Source organism: Phacochoerus africanus, chromosome 1, assembly GCF_016906955.1.
Source record: "Phacochoerus africanus isolate WHEZ1 chromosome 1, ROS_Pafr_v1, whole genome shotgun sequence".
NCBI lineage: Eukaryota > Metazoa > Chordata > Mammalia > Artiodactyla > Suidae > Phacochoerus > Phacochoerus africanus.
The window spans coordinates 115,864,907-115,892,226 of record NC_062544.1 but is presented as its reverse complement, the minus strand read 5'-3'; the positions used below and the strand labels follow the sequence as shown (position 1 = coordinate 115,892,226).

Here is a 27,320-nt window from a genome sequence, read left to right as displayed (position 1 = left end):
ACGGCTCGGATCCCGCGTTGCTGTGGCTCTGGCATAGGCCAGGGGCTACAGCTCCGATTCGACCCCTAGTCTGGGAACCTCCATATGCCGCCGGAGCGGCCCAAAGAAATAGCAAAAAGACAAAAATAAATAAATAAATAAATAAATATAAATAAATAAATAAATATAAATAAATGAATAAATAAAAAAGAAAACATAAGGGTAAGTGAAAGAGGTCGGACTTGATGGATCGCATACATAGTTTATATAAAAGGTCCAGAATGGGAAAATCTAGAGAGACACAAAGTCAGTCAGTAGTTGCCTAGAGCTGGGGAAGGGAGGGCTGGAGGGAAACTGGGAGTGATGGCTGCTGGGTAGAGGGCTACTTTTCTGGGTGATGAAAATATTCTAAAACTGATTTCAATGATAGTTGCATGACTGAGTATAATAAAAACCACTAAATTGTATGATTTAAAATGGTGACTTGTATGGTATGTGAATTATATCCCAAAGCTGCTTAAAGAAGAAGAATGTCCATGCCCTCATCCCATCTACTTAGTGGAGACCAATTATTTCTGGTATTTACTGCCCCCAGGTCCTAATGCCAGGTGCCACTGGCGACCATCTGAACCTGCAGAGAACATAACTTAAGTTGAAGATGCCCCACTTATAAACAAGCAACTATTTTTAAAGCACTTTTCATCGTCTCACACACCTTCACACACAGCAAGGGGGGAAGCTCTCTCTGCTGCAGCTAAGATTAAAACGTCTAACCTAACTGGGATCAAACGTGTATTTTTTTTTTTTTTAAGGCAAGAAAAGAAATGCAGAAAGTCACATATTCTTCTAAGTCAAGCCCAAGGAGCCCTCCTGGGAATTGAAGTTATTCTGACTCCTTGTGTAAACCTACATGACAGCTGTGAATGGTACAATTGTATCTGGCCCCTAGCAGGCAGGGGCCAGGCAGGTACTTATTCCCCCTCCCACGAAGCCCATGTCTGAGTCCCCTGACTCTGGGGTAACAGCAAAGTCTGCCTTGCCAGGAGAGGAGGGAGGCCTTTAAAAGCCAGGCTACCACAGGGGTTCAAACATCTCAGCTGACCATGTTCCTGGGGCCGGCAGCTAAGAAGAAGGCCTAGGTGGCCAGACTCTCGGCACGAGGAGAAGTCAGGCCAGATGAGATCGCGGACTTGGGGAAGTGTGACTGCAAAGGAGGAAGGCTGTTTTGTTTAATCAACACACAAGGATCATATAAACAAGTGATGTTCCCTTCAAAGGGGGAAGCTTGGGAAGTGGGTCATGTGGTGCTGGGAGTCTCTCCCTCCTCCTCAGAGCAGCTCCAAATGCCAGTGAAGACCTTCTCCAGAGACTAGGACATAGGTCTCTTGTGAGCCTCAAGGATGAGAGCATTTAGCGCTCTCTCTCTGAAGACAGATTTGATTTTCTTACAAATACCCAAGAATTTCTTTTTTAGGAAAAGACTGGTGAATAAGGTCAGTGATCAACCTGGATCACCCCATTTTTCACCAGAAGCAAAGCAACATGAAAAGCAGAAACTAACTCTGACAGCAATTCTAAAGACAAGTGTTCCTGCATCGATGGGACAAGGGTGCAGCCTCAGAATAACTGCTCTGAAGAACGCACCGTGATTTGCTGTTGTAGGTTCTGATGTTTTCATTAAGCCATCACAGTCTCTCCTAAAGAGAGTATCTTTCCCTCTCTCCTGTCTCTGTCTCCCCCTCTCTGTCTGGCCGTCTGTCCCCATCCGCCCTCCCCTCATCCCTCCCGACAGCGTTCTGCCCCCAGGTTGGAAAGAGAGACCATCAGGCCCTATTAAGAAAGCAGTCAAGGCAATATGGCAACTGCAGGGCCCCCGGTGGAGATGCAGTGATGCTTCACTAAATGACCCATCATTCACCACCACCTGGTGCCAGGAGCCATGGGGGATGACGACAGGGGCAGGCTGAGTCCCTGCCCACAGCAAAGTCACACTCTTGTGGGAACTAAGAAAAGAGCCTAAGACCAAAAACAAGCCAGTGTGTGGCTTGGGGGAAGGGCTGCTTCCACCAGGGGCAAGTCCACGAAGTGAAGTCGCCACTCCAGCACTCAAGCCACTGGGAGCTGAGACCACATGTCAAGGACTCCAGTCTCAATGGCCACACAGCCCCAGGTGCCACAAATCTCAAGGAGCTCTAGGTACAGTCAGGACACCACCTGGCAGCCGGCCTTTGGGAATCATGAAGGGGGAGGGCCAGCTCCAGCTCTGGATCCAACAGGCACTTTCAGTCCTTCCTACCTCCTCCTCTGACTGCCCCCAAACCCTGAGCACAATCCCAGGGGCTCCACCAGTGGGTGCTGGCCCTTCCTCTAGGTGTGGTCCTGGCCTCGTGGGGAGACGGCAGTGGACTGGGGCTCAGCCTTCATCACTTTCCAAGGGGATCAGAGGGAAGGTGAAGCTTTTCTCTCCCGAGAAGCCCCACTCTCCCAGACAATAGTAAGGGTAATGCCTCTGTGTGCACACTGCTTTCGGGATTATAAATCACTGGCACACATATCCCACCTGACTTTTCCCTTCTGACTTTGAGACCAGTGAGGAAAGGGGGGTCACCAGGAGTGAAGTGACAGGACAGGCACACAGAGGCACAACACTGGAATCCAAGTTCAGCATGGCCCCACGACGTGCCTCGTGTGCACGGCGGGACAGGCACAAGCTGTGGAGACAGTGGCCAGAGTGACCAAGTGGGCCCGCTGACCATCTTTCGGGTTTATGACCTCAGCCAAGAGCTGTCCAGTTAACTCTGGGCTCCACTTGCTTCATGTGCAAAACAGGAGTGCTAGTCACTACTGAGTGAATTGTTTGAAGAAAATAAGTATAAAACCTTAGGTTGGCGCCTGAAATCAAAGGGTTGGAGCTTCGAGACAGGGGCCGAGGTACTTTGTCTGAAAGATCTCATTGTCCACGAACACCAACCTAGAACCCCCAACTGTGCCAGTCTGCTGCTTTCAGTCACTGATGACCACCAACACAGAGCTCCTTGCAGCCTGTGAGCCAGAGTGCTGAGCTCAGCACGGGGGCGGGAGCAGCAGCAGCCTCTTCTCCGCAGCACTCACCAGCCCCGCAGGCCTCCCACTAAGGGAAGGGAAGGGGCATGCTCCCCTTTCACCTCCCTATGGTTAAGAAATGCTGCACTCACGTGAGAACAGGGGGGCTTAACAGGCATGGCCTAGGGTGATTTAAAATCCCTGCAGCACCACAGAGCAAAGAGCTGGGGATGGAGGTTCCCCCAACGCTCAGACACTTCAGACCCTGGTCAGGTCACTGGGAGGTCAGTCTCTCCCTGCAACCATTCCTGACTGATTAAATAATGCCTTTGGTGAACTGGGGCTCGCTCACACATCATTTCATTGACTCCTCAAAGAGCCCAGGCTAAAGGTGCAACAAGCAGGACTATGCCCATTTTACAGATGAGGAAAATAAGGCCAAGGGAACCAACTCAATTTGTTCAGTCCCAAAGCTAGTGGGCAGCAAACCTGGGGCCCAGATCCAAATCTATTCCCCCAGTCTCTGCTCTTGCTAGGATAACACAGATGGAAAAGGGAGGGAGTCAAGTCAGAGCAAGCCCTAAAAGCCAAGCTTGATGTGTAGAAAAGTGAACTGTTCAGCACTTGCTGTGTATGAGGGCTGCCTTACAAAATCCCTTCTCATCTCAATCGTGTAGGGCAGTACAATCACTGTCACTCCCATCTTACAGGTGGAGAAATTGAGGTCATGTGGCCAAGGAGAACAAACTGTCCCAGGTCCTGGGGAGCCCCAGTTCTGGCAAGTCACACAACTACCTGTAAGGAGGCCCCTGTGAGGCTCAGGGATGTTGTGTGACAGGAAGGAGCCAAGACATCCATGTGTTACCTCTGCCACGTCATGACTGTTTGGTCATGGGGGAGTCACATAACGGCCCAGGACCAGTGGCTTGCTCTGTCACCTGTGAGCAGTTCTCACAAGGTCACGGTGAGATGGCATCAGACACTGTGAGGGAAGCACACAGGCACTAGCAATGTCTACCATTATCTTGATTTTAGGAATTGGCCTATCTTCCCTTCTGAGAGCACAGCAATTAGGCAGAACGCCCCTGACATCTGTTTTGCTCCTTAGTGCTCATTTTCTGTCCTCTTCTGAGCGACATTTACATCAAGAGATGGCCAGGGGTCTCCTACCTGAACTGAGCAGAAACAAGAGCCAGCTGGTCTTAATGCCCAAATTTAAACTCCTCCAACTCCCACTTTTATTGGGTGGTTCACAAGGCACTTCAGGGGATCCACACAGGGCTGCCCTGACTCTCCAGCCACAAGCCCACCCCACCTGGCAAAGCCTCTTGGCAGGAGGAATGGATCTGTGCCAGTCCCCAAAGCTGGCTTCCAAGTCTCACCCAAAAATCAGGACCTCGAAGTCTCCCAGAGACCTACCTGGAGGCCCTGCTGCTGCTCCACCCGGCATTTACACGGCAGCAGCCTGTGAGCCCGCTTCTCTGCACGGGCTGGTGGAGAAGTGTGGGCTCTGAAGTCAGAAAGCCCAGTAAGAATCCAGGCCCTGCCAATTACTAGGCCTTGTGGAAGCAACGTGACCACGCCAGGCCTATCTTCCTCACCTGTAAAATGAGGAGTTCAGCAGTCTCTTCCTCATGACTTTATGGTAGGGATTAGGGAGAACTAAGGAGATTATTACATACAAAGCCCACCTAGCTCAGCAGATGTCAGCCATGAGCTAGTAACAAAGGCAATTAGCTCTCTACCTCTAGTTATGGTCAGAAACACAGGGCATGCCAGCCACACTAGAACCAAATGACCAGGAAAGACCCACTGCATTTGTCAACAGCTGATTCCCTCCTGCCCTCCCACACCTGTCACTGCTCAGGGCCCCGACTCTTCCCATAAGACAATGAGGCTCCCTAAGGCCCAATGATTCCTGCATGTTAATAGGCATGCAGAAAGTAAGAGAATAATTTATGAGGCAAAACAGGGGAGGGAGGAGTGATCAAAACTATCTTTTGGAAGATAAAGAAATGGAGGAGACAATTAAAAGTCAGCTGAATGCCCAGCCTGCTTTGAAGAGATCCTCTTTTGCCGTGGGATTTTCCAGATGTCACAAGTGCCCCTGGCATTGTCAGACCTTGCCAGTCAGAAGGGAAGTGCCTGAATTCAACCTGGATTCACGCTGTAACTGGAGAGGATGGGAAGGCAACAGACCCAGAGGCAGAAGCCCTGGCCGAAGTCCCTGCTTGGCTCCTCTCTCACTGTGTGACCCTGGGCAAGTCAACTGCTGGGTCTGAAGAAGGAACACATCCATGTGAAGGGCTCTGGGGTCCTTCCCAATCCCATGCTCACCGGCTCTGTGACTCACATTCCGTTCTGTTCAGGGGAATCAGGATCAGCATCTAATGTACTATTCACCCCCACCCCTGGCTTTAATGATTATCAATCAGCTTATTCAGCTGGCCAAGCTAAAACAATGCCAAAGCTTTCTCTGCCCAAACCCTACTAGCTCCAACCCCACAGGGCTTTCTAGAAAAGGATTTCTTAAACAAATCTGTTTTACCAAATTCTTGCTGGGTGTCACCATTTCCCCACATTCTACTTTAGACTTTTCAGTATTTTCATTTCATTCCCACCAGATAAAAATGCTGAAAAGAGCTTTAGATAGATTCACCGTTAATTGATATTTCAATAAATCAGAATTTGTGAAGGCCCAAAGAGAAGCACACGTTTGCTTCATCTTAAAAAAAAAAAAAAAAAGAAGACTGCCATTCCCGCAGTGATACAGTGGGTTAAGAATCCGACTGCAGCAGCTCAGGTTGCTGCAGAGATGCAGGTTCAATTCCTGGCCCAGCACAGCAGGTTAAAGGATCCAGCCCTGCCCCAGCTGTGGCAGAGATCACAGCTGTGGCTCAGATTCAGTCCCTGGCCTGGGAACTTCCATAGGCCGAGGGTGTGGCCATAAAATGGGGGGGGGACTAACGGACTAATTACTGGTACATAAAGGCGGCATTTTAATCATTTACCCATTCATGCTGTTTTTGTACAACTTAAAAGTGGTTATTTAAAATAAACAGTGTTTCATTATATCCCATTGTTATCTATTTACTGAGGAACATTCAAGGATGTCTTCCTTTAAAAACACTGATCACTTCTTTAGTTCACATTAGAGTAAAATAATAAAACCACATCTCTTTCAAAATGAGGGTTTGGGAAGGTTTCCTTGCAATAATTCATACCCTCCTTTTGTACTCTGACAAGCCAAGTTAAGAGAGTAAGCCAGCATGTTTAATGGACTCGATCTTACACATAATCAATGCTCCAAAAAGCACTTTATGTAGGTTAAATAATAACTGTTTTAAATACTCTTTTTTTCATCTTCCCAGCTTTAGTGCTACAGTAATTTATATAATCAAAAGTAAAACTGCTATAGAATACTGAAGTGTCTCCATTATGCCACAATTCAACGCCGTGCCCTAACCCTTCAGGAACTCTGGATCCAGAGACCATCTGCTTGCAGGGCATTTATTTCTTGTTAACAAAAGCACAGCGGAGTTCCCTGTTGTGGCGCAGTGGTTAACGAATCCGACTAGGAACCATGAGGTTGCAGGTTCAATCCCTGGCCTTGCTCAGTGGGTTAAGGATCCGGCATTGCCGTGAGCTGTGGTGTAGGTTGCACGTTGCTGTGGCTGTGGTGTAGACCAGCAGCTACAGCTCCAATTAGACCCCCAGCCTGGGAACCTCCATATGCTGTGGGGGTGGTCCTAGAAAAGGCAAAAAGACAAAAAAAAAAAAAAAAAGCACAGCGAAGACACAGCTCAGCATCCCCCAATAGTGCCTTGTACAAGGGCCCATGCTGTAGATTTCTGCTTAGATTTGCTTCCTAGAAAGTGCCTCTTTCAATGAATGAGGCTGCTCCCCACTGTTGAGAGGATAAAAACCCAGTACGTTAGAAGTGCTCCCTTTTGCCACCACTGCTGGAAAGCCTACCTGCCAATTCAGTGTGCAGGTGTCAGCAATCCGCTCGCCTTGGGCACCTGGGCAAGTCTACTTTTTGTTTTGATTCGCAAACACCCCATCCTTCACCAACTCCCATTTTCTAAGCCACCACAGAGCTCTTGAAAGTAGGAGGGGGTACAAACTGTATAATAACACCACAATAATAGTGAGGTTCTACTGTGTGTGAAAATAAAATAATCATCAAAGACCATGGGACAGCAGAAACACACCAGGTGAGAGATTTTTCTTCCGCAACTAAAAGGAACTTAAAGGCAGTATTTGTCTTGGAACTCAACTGTAGCAAGCGAACACTGCAATACCAAGACTCGGGGTTTTTTTTTGTTTGGGGGTTTTTGGGGGTTTGTGTGTGTGTGTGTCTTTTTGTCCTTTTAGGGCCGCACCCATGGTATATGGAGGTTCCCAGGCTAGGGGTCTAATTGGAGCTGTAGCTGCCAGCCTACACCACAGCCGCAGCAGCACAAGATCCCAACGGTATCTGCCACCTACACCACAGCTCACAGCAACACCGGATCCTTAACCCACTGAGCGAGGCCAGGGATTGAATCCACAACCTCATGGTTCCTAGTCAGAATCATTTCTGCTGCACCACAATGGCAACTCCAAGACTCAGGTTTTGCATTAGGGATTTATTTACCTATGAACTACCTGGAATGAAGGCTTCCCTTGAAAGAAACCGGGTCCGCAAATGCGTGGCACCCAAAGCAAGGGAAAGAAGCTTGGGTGCCTTTCAACTGGGTTTGTGGTTCAAAAGAGATGACAAGACTGGTTCTCAGGGTTCCAAGACTTTCTGCTGTCGTCAGATGTTCTGGGTGCCTATCAGACATCCAAGAAAGAGGCAGTACCCTCCCCCCAGGACTTCCTTTCCCACGGCCAAAGATAAAGAACAAATGAGGTCACTCATCAGAGTTAAAGGACAGCTGATCTCAAGGAGCTGTGGGGGTGGGAGCGTAAATCGATACAGGCTTAGCAGAAGCCAATGTGGCAGTAAGCATGCAAATTAAAATGTGCTCCCCCCCCCAACCAGAGACTTAACTTCAAAGTAGTTATTTCAGAGAAATGTTTACTTATACCCACAAAGAGCACTTACAAGGATATTCAATGCAGCATTGTCTGACATAGCAGAACTTTAGGTACTAACCTAACTGCTCATCAGAGAGAGAACAATAAACCACGGCACATTCATGTGTGAAATATTTTAAGGCAAATAAGAAGTTGTTAGATCTCTACATACAAATATGGGAAGATCTGTAAGACACATTAAGTGGAAAAAAAAAAGGAAATTTTATAATGCATGCATTCTGTTTCCACTTGTGTCAAATTTATGATACCCAAACTCATATAAATACATCTTTCAAACACAGATTATATACGCATACATATCCATACACAGTGACAAACAACTGTGAAACTGACTTCTGTGCTGAGAAGAAGCTGGGTAGGTAAAACGAGACTGTCACTTTATCTGTACTGTATTAATAGTTTAGAAAAACGTATTCAGGTATTATTTGTATAAATTCGAATGATGATTGATTGAAAGAATGCAAAATATGAAAAACAAAGAAGGCCTTTCTCTGACCCCATGTGGCGGTTCTTCCTTAATGAAAGGGCCACTGGGCACAGAGAGCCTGCCACAGCACCAGCCAGAAGACAGGACACGTGAGTCTGGTATGCTCTGCAAAGCAGGTCTCAATAAATATTTGTTAAATAATGGTGCCTCAACTTCCTGTCTTATAAACAAGGATCCTTACAGCGCTACAAAAATATCTATGAGGACACTGCTCTAGACTGCCCCATGGATGCAGGGAAAGGAGGTAGGGGGGGCCCCTCGGAAGATGACCACGGCAGGAAAAGCACGAGCTCTGCACCCAGCCTGCTTTGAATCCTGGGGCCAAGCTGATGGAGGACGATTCCTCCTTCATTCCCAGGCAGGGCCCACCTGCCAGCCTGCCTTCCCCTCTTAAGGGCGGCCCCCCCAGTTCCCTCCAGCCTGACCCTCAGGTTCCCTCATTCAATAATTTCTGCAGGTGATTTCTAAAATTACCACTCAGCCAAGAGGGAGGAGGAAAAGAAACTAGCAGAAATAACTATTTTGAGGTTCTAGAGTAGAAAGTCATTTTCCCCAGCCTGGGCTGTGTCTGGGGCTGTGCTTAATTAAAACCACCAGAGGAAGGCTTCATGCTACAAAATGCGGGCCAGAAATACCCATCCGTGGAGTTCCTTTGTGGCTCAGCAGGTGATGACCCAAAGTTGTCTCTGTAAGGACACAGGTTCGATCCCTGGCTCACTCGGTGGGTTAAGGATACGGTGTTGCTGTGGCTGTGGACAGCAGCTGCAGCTCCGATTCCACTCCTAGCCAGGGAACTTCCATGCACTGCAGGTGCAGCCTTAAAAAAAACAAAAAATGAAAAAAAAAAGCAAAAAACACCCAACCGTCCATCCACCCACCATACTGTCCCCAGCTCTCGGGCATGAACACAGAGACAGAAAGGACTGCTCACTCGGATAGTTCTCCCTTCAACCCCATCTTGGGCCTTTCTCACTGTGCCCTCTTCCCCATCTCTCAGTGCCAGCTCTGCCGGCCCAGCCAAACTCCTCACTGCCACAAGAACCCCAGCTGTGAGAATACCAATTTCACTTGACTCAAAAAGGAAGACACCTGCTGACACTTTCCTTATGTCGATCACATAAGGATGAGGGGACACATCCTACAGCGCTGATGGCAGAGGGGCCATGGGAGTGTGAACATGACTGGAGCATCATGTCTATTCAGCCCCCACCCCAACCCCCAGGGCAAGGACATCAGACAACATCCCTCGTCTTGGCACAGCATCCAAGCAACAATAACACTCCACTCAACCACCAGCATTCCAGAGCCTCTGCAATTTCTCTAGAGACTTTCCCAGGGGAGGATCTGCTGAGAATCTGTTCTGCAGTCCCCACCCCGCCCACCACCACCAGTACTTTAACAAGACATAAGTCTCTCTACTGCTGGGCAAGTTAACCCCTCTCTATCAGGTATTTCTCACGTATTACAGGCATTTAAAAATGAAATGTCGATGGGAAAGGTTAAAAAAAGGAAACTACCCACAAATCTACTACAAGGGTCTCCTGTTTTTCACACAATCATTTTTAAAATAGTGAACTTGAGGGGCTCCCCAGTGGTACAGTGGGTTAGGGATCCGGCATTATCACTGCCATGGCTCAGGTCACTCCTGTGGCAAGGGTTCAGTCCCTGGCCCAGGAACTTCCACATGCCTTGGACATAGCAAAAAATAAAATTAAAAAAAAGTGAACTTGAGCTGAGGTTAAGGAAGGAATACATCTCCTCGAAGACCCTCGCCTAAATGGGCTGAGGGGATGCACATCTCAGGCAGCACATGAGGGGGACCTGCTGGAGGCCAGTCAGACTGTGCCTCGGGGACCTGAGGGCTGGGGTGCAGGGTGGGATCTTCATACCCTCTTTCCAGCTGGGTCTGAAACATTTTCTACCTTTGGACTTTTCACTTAGCTAAACTAAAAAATTATAAAACCACACATACACTTTTTTTCCAACTAAGCCAATATGAGTTGGGTTTCTTCAACCCGTAATCCAACAAGTTCTGGCCAATACACCAAAATATCCTCACTCCAAGAGAGGCTCATTTTTTTAAAGGGTCTAAGTGGGGAAGTTCCAGTGTTCAAGGTGTGTCTATGAAACAGTGAGACTGGCTTTTTAACAAACAAATCAAAAGAAGGCAGACCCTCTGGGAATTCTTTTTAAGGAACTTTAATAGCAATAAACCTGAATTCTTTTAAGAGCTGGAAAAGATTTGTGAAGACCTGTTGATACTCTAAATCTGTTCAATAAAAGATCTAACTGGGTAACTTGTTCTTTGTCAACATGAGGTAAGACTACAAAAGAGCTGCAATTATTTGTAGAAGGCATGAACAGGCTCACCGGTATGATTAGGAAACCAGCTCTGGGTGAAGGGTTACTACTACACAAGTCTACTCTGGTCATCTTGCTGCCCTCCTTCCACCAACCTTTACATGAAATGTGACACTCCCACACCCACCCACGTACAACCACTCACACATGGCTCACACACAACACTGAACACAGAAGCCAGCTTATGACATAGGGATTCAAAAAGTATCAGGTACTTGTCTTTCTTCTCTTTCTGTCTCAGATATAAAGACTTAAATTTCCCAGGAAAGATACAATCCTGAAATTCAAGGCAAACTCTGACAGGTGTTTCCTGGGATTCTCATTAATACTGGACAAGGCAAGTCCACCTCTCAGGCAAACATTAATCATTAGCCAATTGTTGAAAATTAACTATTGATCTATCAGGACATGCCATGGAGCCCTGCATGGCCATTCATTTATGTATCCACTCATTCCATGGGCATTTCCTGACGTACCTCCTGTCTGCCTGCATGGAGTTAAGCTCACAACACAGAGACCAAGCAGACTCCTGCCTCAGCCTCTAGGAATGCATATGCTAGTTTCACCCAAAGTCACTCAAAACACCAAGCCACCTCCCACAGCAGCTATTAAACAAAGTGGAAAAGAGCTGATATCTGCAAAGAGGACAAGTACTACTTACATATAACCAGGTGGGGTGGGAGGTGGGGACAAGGATCAGAGAAGGCTGGACTGAGGGCAGCATAGGAGCTGTCCTAGAAAAAACAGAATCTAGGCACCCAGGAATAAAAACACACAATTCAGATGGAAAGACTATAGCGCAAAGACACAGAGATGAGGTAGGAAACTAAAAGCTATTATATAAGCAAAGCCCTAGGAACCAAGTTATGCAATTGTGTTTCAGGTATTTCAATTCACATACTCACTACAAGAGAAGCTAAACTATGGGCCATGCAGAGCCAATGAGCCGACTCTAGAAGCCCAGGAAACACTGTGCATGAGGATCTCAGCCAAGGAAAAGAGAATGTAATCAAAGTAGCATGAACCACAACGTTTGTGCCCTTGTAAGGCATCCGGTCCCCCTGAGGGGGGTCCACAGCAGACACTGCGCCCACCCCTCTGCTACTCTGAGCCCTGGAGCCAGAGCACAAACGTACAGACTACTCTACTCAGACACCCAGCTCTGCTGGCTCCTATGGTCAGAGGTGCACGAGAAGCAGGGTCACAACACCCTAAGCCTTTCAGGGGTAAACACTTGGAACTTCCCAACCACTCCCAGCCAAGGACTTCCAAGGAGTCCACAGAGGGACCTGCCACTTCTGCCACAGAGGAAATCCTGCACATGGCTCAGAGGAAAGAGCGAGTGAGGTGCTTCTCCTGAGGGGGAAATTCATTCAAGGGTCCTCGACAAACCGTATTGGCGAACATCTACTATACAACGCCAGGCTTGGGCTTCCCAAATGATTCACGCAGAACGGTACTCTCCAGAGGTGTGATAAGATAAAGATAAGATGTGCACATACATAACTAAAATAGAGATGTTTTATATGCAAAGTGCCACAAGGATGGTTCGGATAAGAGCATTACATCTAATCGGGGTCAGAAAAGGCATCATGGAAGAGACATACTTTGAGATTCTTCCCAAACAGCAACAAGGACAGTGACAGTGATGAAGCAGTGGGAGGAAGGAGGAGGTATTATAGCTGGAGAAAAGACCAGGAGGTGGACACAAGCAAGGAAGGGTGTTTAAGACTGGCTGGTGAACTACCAGGGGGTGCGGGGTATGAGCTGACAGAGCTCACAGAGCTGACCTCACAGTGGGCGGTGGGCAGTGAGCAGCCCCTGAAGCCATAGGATCACCCCTCTAGCAAACGTCGCCTGTCACCTGGATGGAGAGGAAGGGAAGACGTGAGGGATGCAGAAGCAAAGTGTCCACAGTCTAAACCACACACACAGATGGGCCTCGATGGCAAGATGCGAAAGGGGGCAGAAAGGGGGTCAAAGACACAGCAAACCTCATTGAGTTTAACAAGCATTTACCAAGCACCTGGTAAAGGGACAGAGCAGTGTGGGCCACGCACCTCATCCTTGGTGGCTTTTGTCACCCTGAGACACCCAGGAAGGTCTGGGCTAGCGGCTGAGCACCCCTATTTGGGCAGTTCCAATGGGAGGCCAGTCAGCATTATGGAGAGCTGGGTACTTGGGGGTGGGGGTGGAGTTCCAGGAACAAGATGCCCAGACTGACACATTCAGCCAGGTCAGTTTGCCTATGAGAAACTTAAGTTTGGGAAGCAAAATAAAGCCTTTCCCAACACAGTGATGTGAATGGGGATGTGATCGTCCCCATTCTGACACTCCATAAAGAAGTGCTCCTCGCCACCCGCCCCATACTAAGAAAAAATTTAAATAAATGATATACGCTTTCAATAAGTGGACCTGGGAGTTCCAGCTGTGGCGCAGCGGAAATGAATCCGTCTAGGAACCATGAGGTTGCAGGTTCACTCTCTGGCCTCACTCAGTGGGTTAAGGATCCAGCGTTGCTGTGAGCTTCAGTGTAGGTCGCAGACGTGGCATGGATTCTGTGTTGCTGTGGTTGTGGCAGAGGCTGGCAGCTGTAGCTCCGATTCAACCCCTAGCCTGGGAAACTCCATAGGCCATGGGTACAGCCCTAAAAAGCAAAAATAAAAATAAAAATAAATAAGTGGAACTGAGGACACCCTGCCACTGACTGAGCTAGGAGGGATATTGCTGCGGGAACAGAGTTGCTCCGTTTCCATGGCTGCAGCCTCCACCAGTCCCTACAAATCCACAAATGAAAGCTGCACAGAAACGTGAGATTGTTTTTGTTTTGTTTTGTTTTGTTTTTAATGATCATAACCCTGGGAAGATTTGCTGCCCCCAAGGTAGTGCTCAAATGCCCAAAGCTGGCTGAGTTACGTATAAGCCAGACCAAACACACAGCGGACCAAGGGCGATGGCCGCATTCCTCATCCAACGAAAGTGATCAGCTCGCTACAAATTACCTGTAACAGACAGAAACATCTTGCACAAAGCTGGCCCTGAATCTTACACTAAGTGCTCAACATCCACATTCCTGACAAAGGAGCTTGGAGGCAAAGGAAACCACCAGCTCCCTGACCCGTACAGTTTTGCAATCCATATTGGTCTCTGCCCTTTGTTTTGCCATTCACATTAATTGGAAGGTATTTACTACAGATGAAAAATAAGCTTCGTTCAGCTGCCTCTAAACCCATCCCAAAAATAGAGCAATCACTTTGGTACAAATTGGGTCAAATGTATTAGGAAAAAAAAAAAAAAAAAAAAACAGGCTCCCTGGCAGGAGGACTGTCATGGCATGGTACTTTGCTAAGAGTCAGGGGGAAATCCACAAAGAGCTTCCCTTCCCACAGCGGGAAAGGAAATACTTAAAGAGTTAGGCAGACATTAAACTCATCTGGCCATGTGACCATCCAAGTGAACATAAGACGAAAACTTGAACACTATCAGTTTCAGAACACTGAGAGGTCAAAGGAATATAGGCTGGTTTTTAGAAAACCTTGCCAAAGTAACAGAAAGCCCTCTCCCACCCAAAAAAAGGCCAGTGTTTAAGAACTGTCAAGAAAAGATCCACCGGAGAAGGACTGCCAGGGTGAGGAAGAGAGATTTCTTCATTTTCTATATTTTATTCCCTCACTTAGCTGAGAAATTCACATGATCTGACAGGACTTAGATTAGTGCCCTGAATTTCCCTGGGGAAAAAAAAAATCAGAATATTAATTGACTTACACATGCAGCTACATTAATTATTCCATTGATCTGAATTAATCTGCCTTTCTGAAAGGTATTTATTTTCTAAGTTTGTTTAATCATGTTCTCTTGAGCTACAAAAAGCAACAAACTGGGTCACCATCCACATTGTTAAATATGGCAACAAGGCTGACACCATCTGTGGCCTAGACTGGGATGATCTAGCCCCATTGATAGGGGCTTTCACTACTTCTGCTTTTCCTTTGAAATGACTGTCTAAAGTCACATATCTACAAGCAAATCAGAAGCTATTTGAAAGAGCCAAAGTCACACGAATCATCTCACCAATCAGCTCAAAATAAATATACGCTAACGGTAAGTCTTTATTTATATGAGTATCCAACTCCCGTTTACAATTGTATTTTTGGGAGCAGTAGCCGAATTTTTTTTAAATTCTCTGGACATCAGATTACAAAACACTCAACTAAGAAGAGACATCATGCTACATCTAGAATATGTCACACACTTAAAGGTAACATGAAATCCTGTACATAAACCATGAAGCCTAAAATCATGAGAGCATAATGTCAGCATCTCTAGAACCCAACAGGACACTCCCCCACAGTAGTTGTGCCTTTACAACAATTCAGTTCAGAACATCCAGTCCTACTAGCACACAGCTTCAACATGAGAAACCAAAAACAAATGGAACTAGCTAAAAGAGGGGGAAGCAACATAAGAGTTTCCTGTTACCCAGGACCAGCCCTGATTCACCCACTTTCTGCAAGGCTTCCAGTTAAGAAGGACTGATCCTTGCAAAGAAGATGCAGCAGCACCAGAAAAAAAAAAAATCCTGAAATGGTTTCTGAATCATCAAGGCAAGATTATAGAATGTCAGAGGTAAAAACAACCCCTGTGATCTTCCCATGCAATCCCATGAATTGACAGGGGGTTAAGAGCCAATGCAGAAAGGGTATGGGAAATGCCGCACATCCAGCCAGTTGACAGCCAAGTGGGATGACTTCTTGTCCCACTCTAGAGCTTTCAGCATTTTCTTTTAACTATATCAACCTTTCCCAAAGGAAGTTCCATGAAACACTGTGAAACATTCTGCCAAAAAAATGTTTAAAGAATCCATGACCAATTACTTTTAGGGACTAGCTGAGTTAAACAAAATGAAACTGGCTTTTTAACTACAGACCTTCCTGGAGCTTTTACTGAGTTAATGCGTACTATAAATCTTTAAGAGGGCAATAAAGTATGTGGAACTATCCCAATTTATTTCACCACAGAATCATTTTATCCTGGAGCATTTCATAGGACTAAGAGAAGGAACTCTGATACTCTCCCACATTATTCTCCAAATTATGCTCTATGTGGATTAGTTTTCTTGTATTCTACTCCTGTAAAAATTAATCATTCATGTACAAGATCTATGATAACTCTCTACTTACCAGAAAAACTGACCAAAGTACCCACCACCACTCCCAAATAACACTGGATTAAAAAATAAATAAATAAAGCTAATATTACCAGGAAAAGAAGGGTAGGCCAAAAAAAAAAAAAAAAAGCCTATGTGGAGAGAAAAGTTATTTTTAAATATGCTACAAACCTCTTCCATAAAAAGTTCCACATCTATTTATACAAGATTCATGACTTTAAATACTTTCATTCAGTATAAATTTGAGAATACAGGTCAAAAAAAAAAAACCAACAAAAAACTGTTGTAAAGCTTCCACTGAAACATCACATACATAGCTATAAGTTTCAACCATCCAGAAAGCCAGCTGCCAGCTTCGGTAGAGAGGCAAATGACGAGCACACATCAGGACAAAAGCGAGTCTAAGGACACTTACCAAGTTATGATTTGTTGAATTAGAATCATCTTCAGGGAATGGGATGTAAATAGCTAAGGCCACACAATTGGCAAAAATAGCCAATAATATAAATATGTCAAATGGTCTGAAAGTTTTTGTTAAGGTGTATATGTGTTATGCCAACATAAACCATCTCTTTCATCACACTCCCGATCACACCACTTCTGAATTGCTTCTTAAATGAAAATTATAAATATAAATCCTTATTTGACTGACTGCTGTGACTACTAGGTTCCCAGCAGGAGGAATCGGAATCGTCAGTGGTCAACTCACAGCCGATCTTCCTGTCAAATGACCTCTCCACGTCCTTTTCTTCTGTTGCAAGGATCACATTACATTCATTCTCCTGTTGGACATTTTATATGGGAACCTCAAAGTACATCCAATTAGGGCTCTGTGTGAACCAGGTTTCTGCTTCATGTGGTTTTCAAAGCAACAAGGGCCTTAGAGAGCTAAATTCCTGGCTGTCATAGACACAAAGAAAAGCCATCAAGAGACAAAAAAATCTCTTGCACAAATCCTTGCCACCATGTGTGAGAGCCATTTTCTTGGAGGCCATATCTCCAGGATCAGTCTGAATCTCCTGTCTGGACTGGGACAGGCCAAGTCACCAAGGACCTTCTCCATTCCACCTGTTACTGTCTCACAACTGTCCCAACACTTCAGATGCTGGAACATCGAGCCAGGCTTCGCCTCCCTCCTCTGCTTTCCTTACTCATCAGCAGTTACCACTGTTTCAGATTAGTGCTGGACTGGACCACCACTTATAATGTGCTGTTGTTACTGCATTCAATTTATAAACAAACTAAATGAAAAGTCATAAGAAATCAGCACCAGACACTTTCAGAGTTGGATTTAACATTTCTAAATCTTGGGGGTCTATCTGGAAGAATCACTCAGAGAGCAGCCTTCAACAGATACTTGCTTAAACATTCTGGTGTTATAAAGAGACATTGTCAAAACTGGCAATACAAAATTTGACATCTGCCAAAAATGACTGGTTTATCTTCTCTTAGTTTTCAGCCTTTCCAAATGCAAGGCTTAATGAGCACTGATCTAATCTCCAAATCCAGGCTTGGTGGTACAATACGGCTCCTCCCATACACTTACCTACAAAAGGCAAGGTCACAGTTTAACTAAATATTTGCAAGTCCTAAAGCTTTGAAGATATGTACAGGCCCTTCTCCATTCATCCTGACTGCCTTCTGGGAAATCCAAAGATGCCAAAGGAAACAAAGACCCCTTCTGCCTGCAGGGATACCTCAGCCCCTTGAAAAACTCTAACGCTCATTGAAATGTGGACATGAATGACATTATTCCCTTTGTGATGTGATGAGCTTCTCTTTAAAGCCAGTTATCCTTTCCTCATATTTATTTAACTCACCTAGTATTACAAAACCTCTGAAGTAGGGATCCAACTTTAAGACAGTGCACCTTAAAAAGACTTCAGAATCTCCTTTGCATTTTTCCTTTTGGCAGTTCCTACCAAAACTTAAAAGGTCAACTGCCCCAACGTTATGCCATATAGAAACACAATTACTATCTCTCCTCTCCCCTACGCCATCATTCTGCCTTCTTCATTCCCCAAATACCTAAATGATAAACCAGCAAATCTGAGAAGTATCCATGCTGTTCAGGAGAGCCAAACATATGAATGTTTCTTTCTTTACGGTGGTCCAATTTCAGACGCCAGGTATTGGTGGATCCTATCTCACTGCCAAAAAATTCTGACAAACCAAACAGAACCAAGCAACAGAGAAAGAAATGGCTCTGATCCTAAATCTTCCTTCCTCCTTCCCCCAAGTGCAGGACAATCTGCTTGCACCTGCATGTAAAAACAAATGGTACAAATTTGCTCTCCCGGGGCTGTCGGGGCCCGGCCCAGCTGGCTTTAGGAGGCTGTATATACCCTGCTCCCTGAACTTGAAGGAAACGCTCATTTTAAAAAACAAACAAACAAACAAATCATGCATCATTTCAGGATCTATTCTACAAACTGCCCTGTTTGTAGGCTGGCTTCTTCCTGCGCTTGCAACCATAGCCCCTAATTCCTGCACACACGTGTCTGTCAGTGCAGGAAAGGGAGTCGGCAGCGTGATCCAGGAATTCACTCCGTTCACATAAATTGCTATATACAAATTACCGTGCACAAAGAGAAACAGCATTGGGCCTCCCACCTCACTCCACATGAAATTAATGACCCCCACCGAGAGGTCTCTGCTTACTCAGAGTCATAGCAAGCCAACCTGAGCAGGAGGAGGAAATCTTTCTGGCTTAGAGCAATCACTGCCTCTGACTCCACACACCCCCCCCCCGCCCCAACCCAGGAAGGACACCCCAGTTTACGCATCTCCCTTCTGGGCCAACACCAGTATTGGTCCTCAGACTCAAAAAGAACCTAAAGAGAAAACACCTCCACACAACCCCAGCCATGTGAGAGACACCACAACTCCCTCTAGAGAAAAGACATCTGTTCGAAAAAGGAAAAGCACGTGAAAACCCCTCAAATCCTACCCTTGGCTACTCTCTCCAAAACCTATCTAGACAGTCACCTCATTTTAACTTGTATCTGTGAGCACAGAAAATAATCAGCCAAGACAGAGGGCATGCAAAGAGCTATCTAGCTAGGTACTCAAATGATACGGGGGTTTCAGCTCCACTTTCTAGCCAGGTCACCCACCTCCTCCCTTTGTAGGGTGGCCCCTCCACCCTGGGCTCACTGGAAGCGCTCTGTCCACACTCCTTCCCATGGTTAGGAACGGCTCTAAGGCCCCAGTCAACCCCAAATCCACTTCTGGGAAAAGGAAATGCTGTGTTTTACCCAAACCAATGAATCATCTGACTAATTAGAAAGCCAACTGCTCAGAAAGAAGGCCTCAGTCAACCTTTTTTGAAGGGTGGCAGAAACTGTAGCCTGGCCTCCAGGTTTGGGGAAGAGGGTGGGTAGACTGAGCACCTGACTTTTCCAAGAACTGGGTCCTGACAACCCTCCTGGGGCACTGGGAGTTCAGTTTTAAAAATACAAAGGAGACACCCAGAAATGTAACTCCATTCCAAGGACACAGACGGAATTTTTTTATAAAGGCAGCAACTGCAAATTCCTCCACTGAGAGGCCGTGCTCTAACTCACTGGGGCGCTGGAAGAAGAGGCACACACAAACGGATCCCTTCACCAGCGTGCTCACGTTTCAAATGCTGTTTTGGAACTCATCAAAAGGAAATTCCAGGAAGTCATAGAATTGATGAGCAAACTGCTCCCTCCCTATGAAGCAAGTGTTCATATTTGTAGCTACCTGAACAATTCGACTCACCAAATGTCAGACCTACAAGCGATCCTAGCATTAACTGGAGTTTCCGAAACAAATTCCAAACCTCGGAATGAGAAGACTCCAGTAAAGGTCAAAAATGTATTTATTTCTAGTAGAGTCTTTAAGTCCGCATACCTCATTTACAATAGGTTCAATGGATACTGCTGCCAAAAAACAATGGTGCCTTTAAACGAACCATCTAGTGTCAAATGACCAAAGGTCAGTTTCATATTTTAATCATCTACCACCCTGAAGTTTCAAGTTGTCACTCCCTCCCCCATCACCATACATACACACACACACACACACACACACACACACACACACACACTCACACAGAGTAGGCTAAATTTATCAGGGAGATACCCCTCTGCACCCTGAAGAGATAGGAAATTATATATCATGAGCCCACCCCCCAACACACACACACACACACACACACACAGCTTCTTCTGTTGCTCACATTCCAAAATGCTATCACTTGGTAAGTGCCATTTCAGAAAGCAAATCCTTTTAAAGAACAGATGGTAAAAGAGAAAATGAGAAAGACTTCCCCCCAAAAAAAGGATACTTCCATTCCACTATACTAATGCAGGCTCTTCGGATAGGGTTATTGAGTGACAAACAGAAAAGGGCGCGGGCAGGTCGGCTGTTGGACGAGTTACCCTGTTTTTTGCTCTTGGCGTATTGCTGACGTTTTCTTTGGGAGAGAGATCCTACAGGTGGGGGTGCAGAGGTGCTCATAGTTTGGGCAGCCTTGGCCTGTCTAGCAGCGTCGATTGCGGCTTGCCAAGACAGGACAGTTTGCTTGGAGTTATTCGACTGAGAAGTTGGTCCTTCACCAGAAAGAGGGAGCCTGGTGCCTCTTGCATAGTTTGCCTCTGGGGAGAAGGAGAGAAAGAAAAATTAAAAAACAAAAACAAAACAAGGAGAATCCAGTGTCAGAAGAAATCAAAGGTGGTTTCCCATCAAGAACAGAGGGGAAATCATCCACATGTTTCTATTTGGAACCTCATACCCTGTTTTTCAGAAGCAGGGGTTTGGTCGGCCAGAGCAGCAAAAGTGCACGTGCTCTGCTCCAAGTGTTAGCAACACAGAACCACCGCTGCTGCATCACACCCAGTGGTTAGCACCTCTCTACATCTGACTTCAGGAAGAGTCTCTCAGTGCACTTCTTCAGACAAACTGGGGTCATTTCCACATTTACTCCACATCGTTTCTGACTTTTAAAATCCATATATCTCTAATGAATTAACAGATACATACAACACCTTTTCTCTAAAATAACTACCATCACACACACACACAAAAAGGCAGTGCCAATAATTCAATAGTCTTAATCATTTTCAGGGTGTTACTCCAACATCTTTCCACAGTCACAAATGCTTTTTTCTTTTTTTTAAGCATGGGGGGAAAAAATCCTCCACTGGCACCAGGGCAATACCAAAAGCCCCATAACAAATATCAAGATTATGCACTGACACTTCCTGCAAATGAAAATTCATGATGCTTGGGACTCATTTCCTCCACAGGCTTCCGAAAACAGAAAACATCTTTAGGGCTTTTTTGCATTTTAAATTGCAGCCGCAGCAGCCAAGCCAGCAGCCAGAGAAACAGACAAGGCAGGCAGCCTGCACCCTTATACCTTGGAGAGACAGGCTGGGTTATGCCAGGGCTCTCAGGGCCTAAAGAGGAATCATCTTAGTATAGACTGGCATCCAAGTGCACACAGGGCAGAAACTTAAGGGGGCCCCAAGTGTAAAGCCTTCTCCAGCTTGGGGCCAGGCCAACACCCAGACAGGTCTTCCCTGCACCTGCCTACCTTGGGTCACAACCACCTTACTGAGACAGCAGGCAAAGAGAGTGGTGGCAGAGGGAGAGGGATGAGCATTTGCGAAACCAGTTCTAGCTAAGTAAAGAACAGGAGAGAGTCAAAGCAAGCACAGGTCTTTCTGGCCAGCAGCCTGAGAAGGGAGCCCCAAAGGTGGGCAGCGATAGTCTGAGCCAGGGGAGAAGTCATGCCAAGCCTCCCCTTTGGGAGCGCTCATCATTAGAAAGGCTGCGATTCCACAGGGGGTTTGTGGGGGACTCCAGCAACCTCTAAGAAGGAAAGTGGGCTGGCCAGAAGCTGCTCCAGCGTCTCTAGACCCGGCAGGCCAGGGTGGTAACTGCACGTGGTGCCCGGACCCAGGCTAGGGAGGGGAGCCCCACAGCGGCAGCAGCTCCCCGGGCATTGCTAGGTTACCGACGTGTGCACAGCCGCGCTGGGAGCGGGAATACACGTTCGCCCGACCCCTCGGCCAGCGAGTCCAAGACCCAGTCTCCCTCTCAAGGGGAGGGGGGGTGCTTCACCCACCGACCAGAAGGGTGAAACCTCGCAATCCTGGAACATTCCGGATGCCACCAGAGACCTTCTTCCTAGTCAACCAGGGGCGGGGAAGGAGGAGAAGAGGCTGGAAAGGGGGCCCGGGCTGAAGACTCTCAGCCACCCCCTTTCCATCGCTGGGGAGCGTTGGAGGAAAGTTGAGCCCGAGGACACTGAACCCGAATCACCTAGGCTTGCCGCCCCTCCGGCGGCACGGTACTCCACTGGCAGCACAGTACTCCACCGACTCCACTGCTGCCCCCCACCCCACAAATGCAGAATTAACTCTGACATTCAAGGCCTGAAGGGGAGAACGGAGTGGCTGTCACGCATCTCCCCTTTCTATGTAGATGACACGAGCTAGAAGCATCCTCTCCAACCCCCTCAACCCACCAGCGCATCAGAGACGGGAGGGGGGTGAGAGGGAAGAGGGGGTGGGAAGAGGAGGACCATGACAAGGATTAGATTTGGCAGCGGGTGCCCAGGCTCTGGCTGCTCACCGTTCGCGTGGTCCGCTTGCTGCTGCCGTTGATGCTGCATTTTTTTCATCATCATCATCATCATCATCCACGAACATTTATTGAGCGCCTACTGTGTGCAGGGCACTGTGCTGGGCGTTGGGGCGGGGGAGGAACGGGTTAGGGGGTGACCGATAGGTAGGAGCCGCGGTCCCTGCCCTTATTCAAGCTTCAGCAGGGGGTGGGGAGGGACGGGGACAGATAACAGAAAATAAGAATAATTTATAAAAACCGCTGGCCACCCACGCTCCCTCTTTTTTCAAAATCGGAGCAAAATAAACTTTTTTTAAAAAATAAGATCTGATGTATATATTATCTTGATAATATATACATGTAATTTTTTGCTGCAAAGGAGAATTGGCTTGGTCCTCTCCTCTAGCGGAGGGACGCCACGGGGATGCCGGCCCGGCCGCCGGGGCCGCTCGGCGCGCCCCCCATGCCCGCCTGCCCGCCGCGGTGCCTGGTGCCCGCTGCCGCCGCCGCCGCCGCCGCCGCCGCCCGCGCCGCCGCTGGCTCGGGACCGCGGGCAGCCGGAGCTCACATCCGGGGACGGAGGCGCTCGCTCGCTCGCTCCGCGCCCGCCGCGCCGCGCCGCACGCCGGCTTCGCCCTGGCGACGCTGCGCGCCCGCCGCCGCGTCCCCCTCCCTCCCCCCCGCCCGCCCCGGGCCTCCCACGGGCTGCGCTGCGCCTGGGCGATCGGAGGCCGGCCTGCGGCTCTCCCTGCACTACCCGCGCAGTCTGGGCAACCGCCGCGCTGGACTTGGGGGGCCGCCACCTCGGCCTGGGTCGGGTGACCGGCGGGTGCCGAAGGGTTAAGCGCGCTCCAGCCGCGGGCCACCCGGTTAACCCCCTCGACACCGCGGCGCGCTCTCCTCTTTCCCCTGAAGAGGCGGGCGGGGCCCGTGGATCCCGCCTCGGCCGGGTGCGGGTTAACCGCTCCTCCCCGGGCATTTCTTCGCGGCGGGGGCTAGGGCACGTTTAGGCTCCAGTGGCCGGCCTCGGCTCTCCGCATCGTCCTCCCCCGCTGCACACCTGGAGGAGGCCCCGCCCCCTGGGAGCACAGGTGCGGGCAGGCGGTAGTCGCTCGGGTAGCGAGGGACTCTGCCCGGCTCCCAAAGCGCCCCGGAGCCGTGCGGGAGTCCTCACTTTTCCTCGGCTTTTTCCGATTGCGGGGGGCAGGGGAGAGAGTTGGGGGAGCCCGGCTGTGTGGAGAGCCCTCGCTGCCCCGGGGAACAGCACCTTTAGATCTAACCTGGTTTCAGAGCGTCCCCCCATCCCACCCCCGCCCAGCTTTGGGTCTGGCGCCGCTATGGGTTCTAAGATGGTAGGGAGGGGGAACATCTCTCTCCCCTTCTCCTTCCCTCGCTCTCCACCCCCACTCCCACGTGTGTTAGGAGGCAGGTACCGGGAAGTAAAAGCCTAGGTCTTGCAAACCGCTTGAGTCGCTTAAAGGAATAGGCAGTGCTGCTCAAAACTGTAGACTCCCATGTGGGAGCTGAGGAGAGTAGTTTGTGTTACGGTACCGGTACCATCACCGTCTCATTTGGGGAGGTGGGGGGGGGGGTTGTTGCCAAGAGCAGTTCCCTTCCAGAGAGGAAACTACTGTCTCTAGTGCATGACTGATATTTCTCATTTTGCGTTGTTCTGCCTGTTGAATTAGGAGTCTGCTTTGTTTCTTCACAAGACGCGATTTATTTGCTTTTGTTCTGATCTGCATGTTCCTGCAGCGTTTTAGAATGTTTGAGAACAGCGTCTTTAAAGCAAAAATAAAGCAAAAAGCTCAGCGTGAACTAAGAAATTAAGGAAAGTTGCTCTTTGGCCAAAGAAGGCACACTGGGCACCCTCAATTGTTGGGTACCACCTGGTGTGAAAGAGTGGGGACCAAACAGACACTCCAGGGGCGGTCCTGAGTGGGGCCTCAGGACTAGAAGCACGGAAGAGAAGCACGGAATAGAAGGATGGAAACAACCAACTTTTTTTTTTTTTGCTTTACCTAATTTTTGAAGAGGAAGAGAGGCAGGGAAAGAGTCCTGAGGCCTAGTTAGTAACCTGAGGCTGGCCTGGGCCACCTCGCTTGAGGCTGCTTGTTTGCCCACATCCGAAGGGGTAGAAGCCAGTTACCTTCAAAGAGTTTTGGATACATAGACCCCTGAGTCCTGAAGCATATTTAAAATTCTCAAGTACACTTGTCACTGTCCGGTCTCTAGGTCTAAAACTTTGCCTCTTGAGACCTGTTCTTCGAAATCCCACCCTAACATTTGCTTACAATTCAGCCAGCATTCATAAGGTACCTGTTAAGAATGGGGACTAGGCTAGGTGTTTTGAGAACTAATCTATGGCACAGCCCCTCCCTCAAGGGAACAAAGGAACTGTAACAAACATGAAGAAAGTACTATGCAAGCATCAAAGAGATTCATAATCAAGGGAATCTGAGACATTTTCACAGAAGAGACAGCATTTTAACTGATTCTTAAAAACTGATGGGCAGGGGAAGAAGGAGAGAGGGATAATAGATAGAGGACAGATGATTTTAGAGCAGTGAAGCTACTCTGTACAATACTGCAATGGTGGCTGTAGGACATTATTTTTGTGCATTCATCAAAACCCAGAGACAGGAGTTCCTGTCATGGCTCAATGGAAACGAATCTATCATCCATGAGGATGCAGGTTCAATCCCTGGCCTCAGTCAGTGGGTTAAGAATCCGTCGTTGCCCTGAGCTGTGGTATAGGTTGCAGGCACGGCTCAGATCATGCATTGCTGTGGCTGTGGTATAGGCCAGCAGCTACAGCTCTGATTAGGATCTAGCTGGGAAACTCCATATGCCGCAAGTGCGGCCCTAAAAAGGTAAGAGACAAAAATAATAATAATAAAATAAAAAAGAATAATGTATCAGAGTTCCTGCTGTGGCACAATGGGATAGGTGGTGTATCTGCAGTGCCAGGAGGCAGGTTTGATCCCCAACGCTGGCACAGTTGGTTAAAGGATCTGATTAGTAGGTCAAAACTACCACTCAGGAGTTCCCGTCGTGGCGCAGTGGTTAACGAATCCGACTAGGAACCATGAGGTTGTGGGGTCGGTCCCTGCCCTTGCTCAGTGGGTTAACCATCCGGCGTTGCCGTGAGCTGTGGTGTAGGTTGCAGACGCGGCTCGGATCCCGCGTTGCTGTGGCTCTGGCGTAGGCCGGTGGCTACAGCTCCGACTTGACCCCTAGCCTGGGAACCTCCATATGCCGCGGGAGCGGCCCAAGAAATAGCAAAAAAAAAAGACAAAAAAAATAAAAAAAAAAAACTACCACTCATCCCTGAGAATTCCATATGCCAAGGGGCAGCCAAAAAGGTGGGGGGAGATCAATGCCAGTTCATCAGTTGTAACAAATGGACCACAATAATGCCAGATATTAATAACAGAGAAACTGTTGGGGGAGAGAGAATATGGAAACCTTTTTTTTTTTTTTTTTTGGCTGCAACCATGGCATGTGGAAGTTCCTGAGCCAGGGATAGAACCCACATGGCAGCTGTGGCCTGTGCCACAGCTGGGGCAACAAATCAAACACCAGGTCCTTAATCCGCTGCACCACAAGAGAACTTTCTAGGCACTTTTTCTGTAAATCTAAAACTGCCCATAAAAATAAATTTTATAGGCCATAAATGGGAGAAGAGGAATGAACTTTGGGGGAAAGAGTGAAGAGGCTGCTATGGTGGCTGGGATGTGTTGGAAAACTAGCAGGTGTGCAGAGCAGCCTCAGTGCAGTACACCTGGGCTGGCTGAGGAAGGCTTCGATGAAAGGCCAGTGAAAGGCCAGTGCAGGAAGCCTTGCTTACTTGCTAAGAAGATCAGATTTCTTTTCTCTGCAGTGGGAGCCAACCTGAGACGTGACATGATGAAATTGTGACTCGGGTCTCCCAGTTTTACACTTTAGATCTTAATAAGTTTATGGAAGAAGGATGTTTAACATTTTTCCATGCCAGCTTTTGAATCTCATTTTCGCAATGTCTCCAGCAAGCTTTTTTTTCTTTTTTTTTTTTTTTTTTGGAGACTTCATTCAGCATAGCACTGAATGCTTTGGCCCATTGGGTAATTTTTAAATATTTATGTTCCCATGATAATATGAATGAGTGAAAAAATAAATAATAATAGCGAATATTTTTTAGAGGCTTCCTATGTGCCTGGCAAGAATATAGGCACTTTACCTGTGTTACCTCATCTAATTCTCATAATGAGCCAGAATTCTCTTAATGAGACAGGTACTATTAATCTATGAGGACCCTCATTTTACAGATGACAAAACCAAGACATCAAAGAGTTAAGTTGCCCAAAACCACACACAATTATTTAGTAGCTGTAACAATAAGACATGAGGAAAGGCTAAAATAAAAGATTTCAGCTCTAAAATAGCCAAATATGGTAAGACCCAATTATGTCATGAACACACTGCTCTTAGTGGGGCTTTAATCCCTAGGCCTTTAAATATAAAACACCATCATTTAAAGGCACCAAGCTGGCATTGTAGACAAGGTGACCTGCATGAATTTCATTCAAAACCCCTTGCTGATACCCCAGTCCAGAGCCT

General features: G+C 47.5%; 1 protein-coding gene across 5 annotated transcripts in view; it reads right to left on the bottom strand.

The window, feature by feature from the left end:
* CACNA1D (calcium voltage-gated channel subunit alpha1 D) overlaps positions 1-23,033 on the bottom strand; it is a 334,317-nt gene extending 311,284 nt beyond the window's left edge. For 4 of the 5 annotated variants that reach the window (XM_047776952.1, XM_047776918.1, XM_047776928.1 and 1 more), the window contains exons 1-3: positions 22,731-23,020; positions 20,437-20,746; positions 16,537-16,642 (exon numbers count right to left, since the gene is read on the bottom strand). In XM_047776952.1, the coding sequence (XP_047632908.1) occupies positions 16,537-16,642; positions 20,437-20,746; positions 22,731-22,797 (483 nt within the window). In that variant the 5' untranslated portion in view covers positions 22,798-23,020. Of the gene's footprint in view, positions 1-16,536; positions 16,643-20,436; positions 20,747-22,730 lie in introns of all 5 variants that reach the window. The other variant, XM_047776946.1, reaches the window with a different exon arrangement.
* Between the last annotated feature and the right edge of the window lie 4,287 nt (positions 23,034-27,320).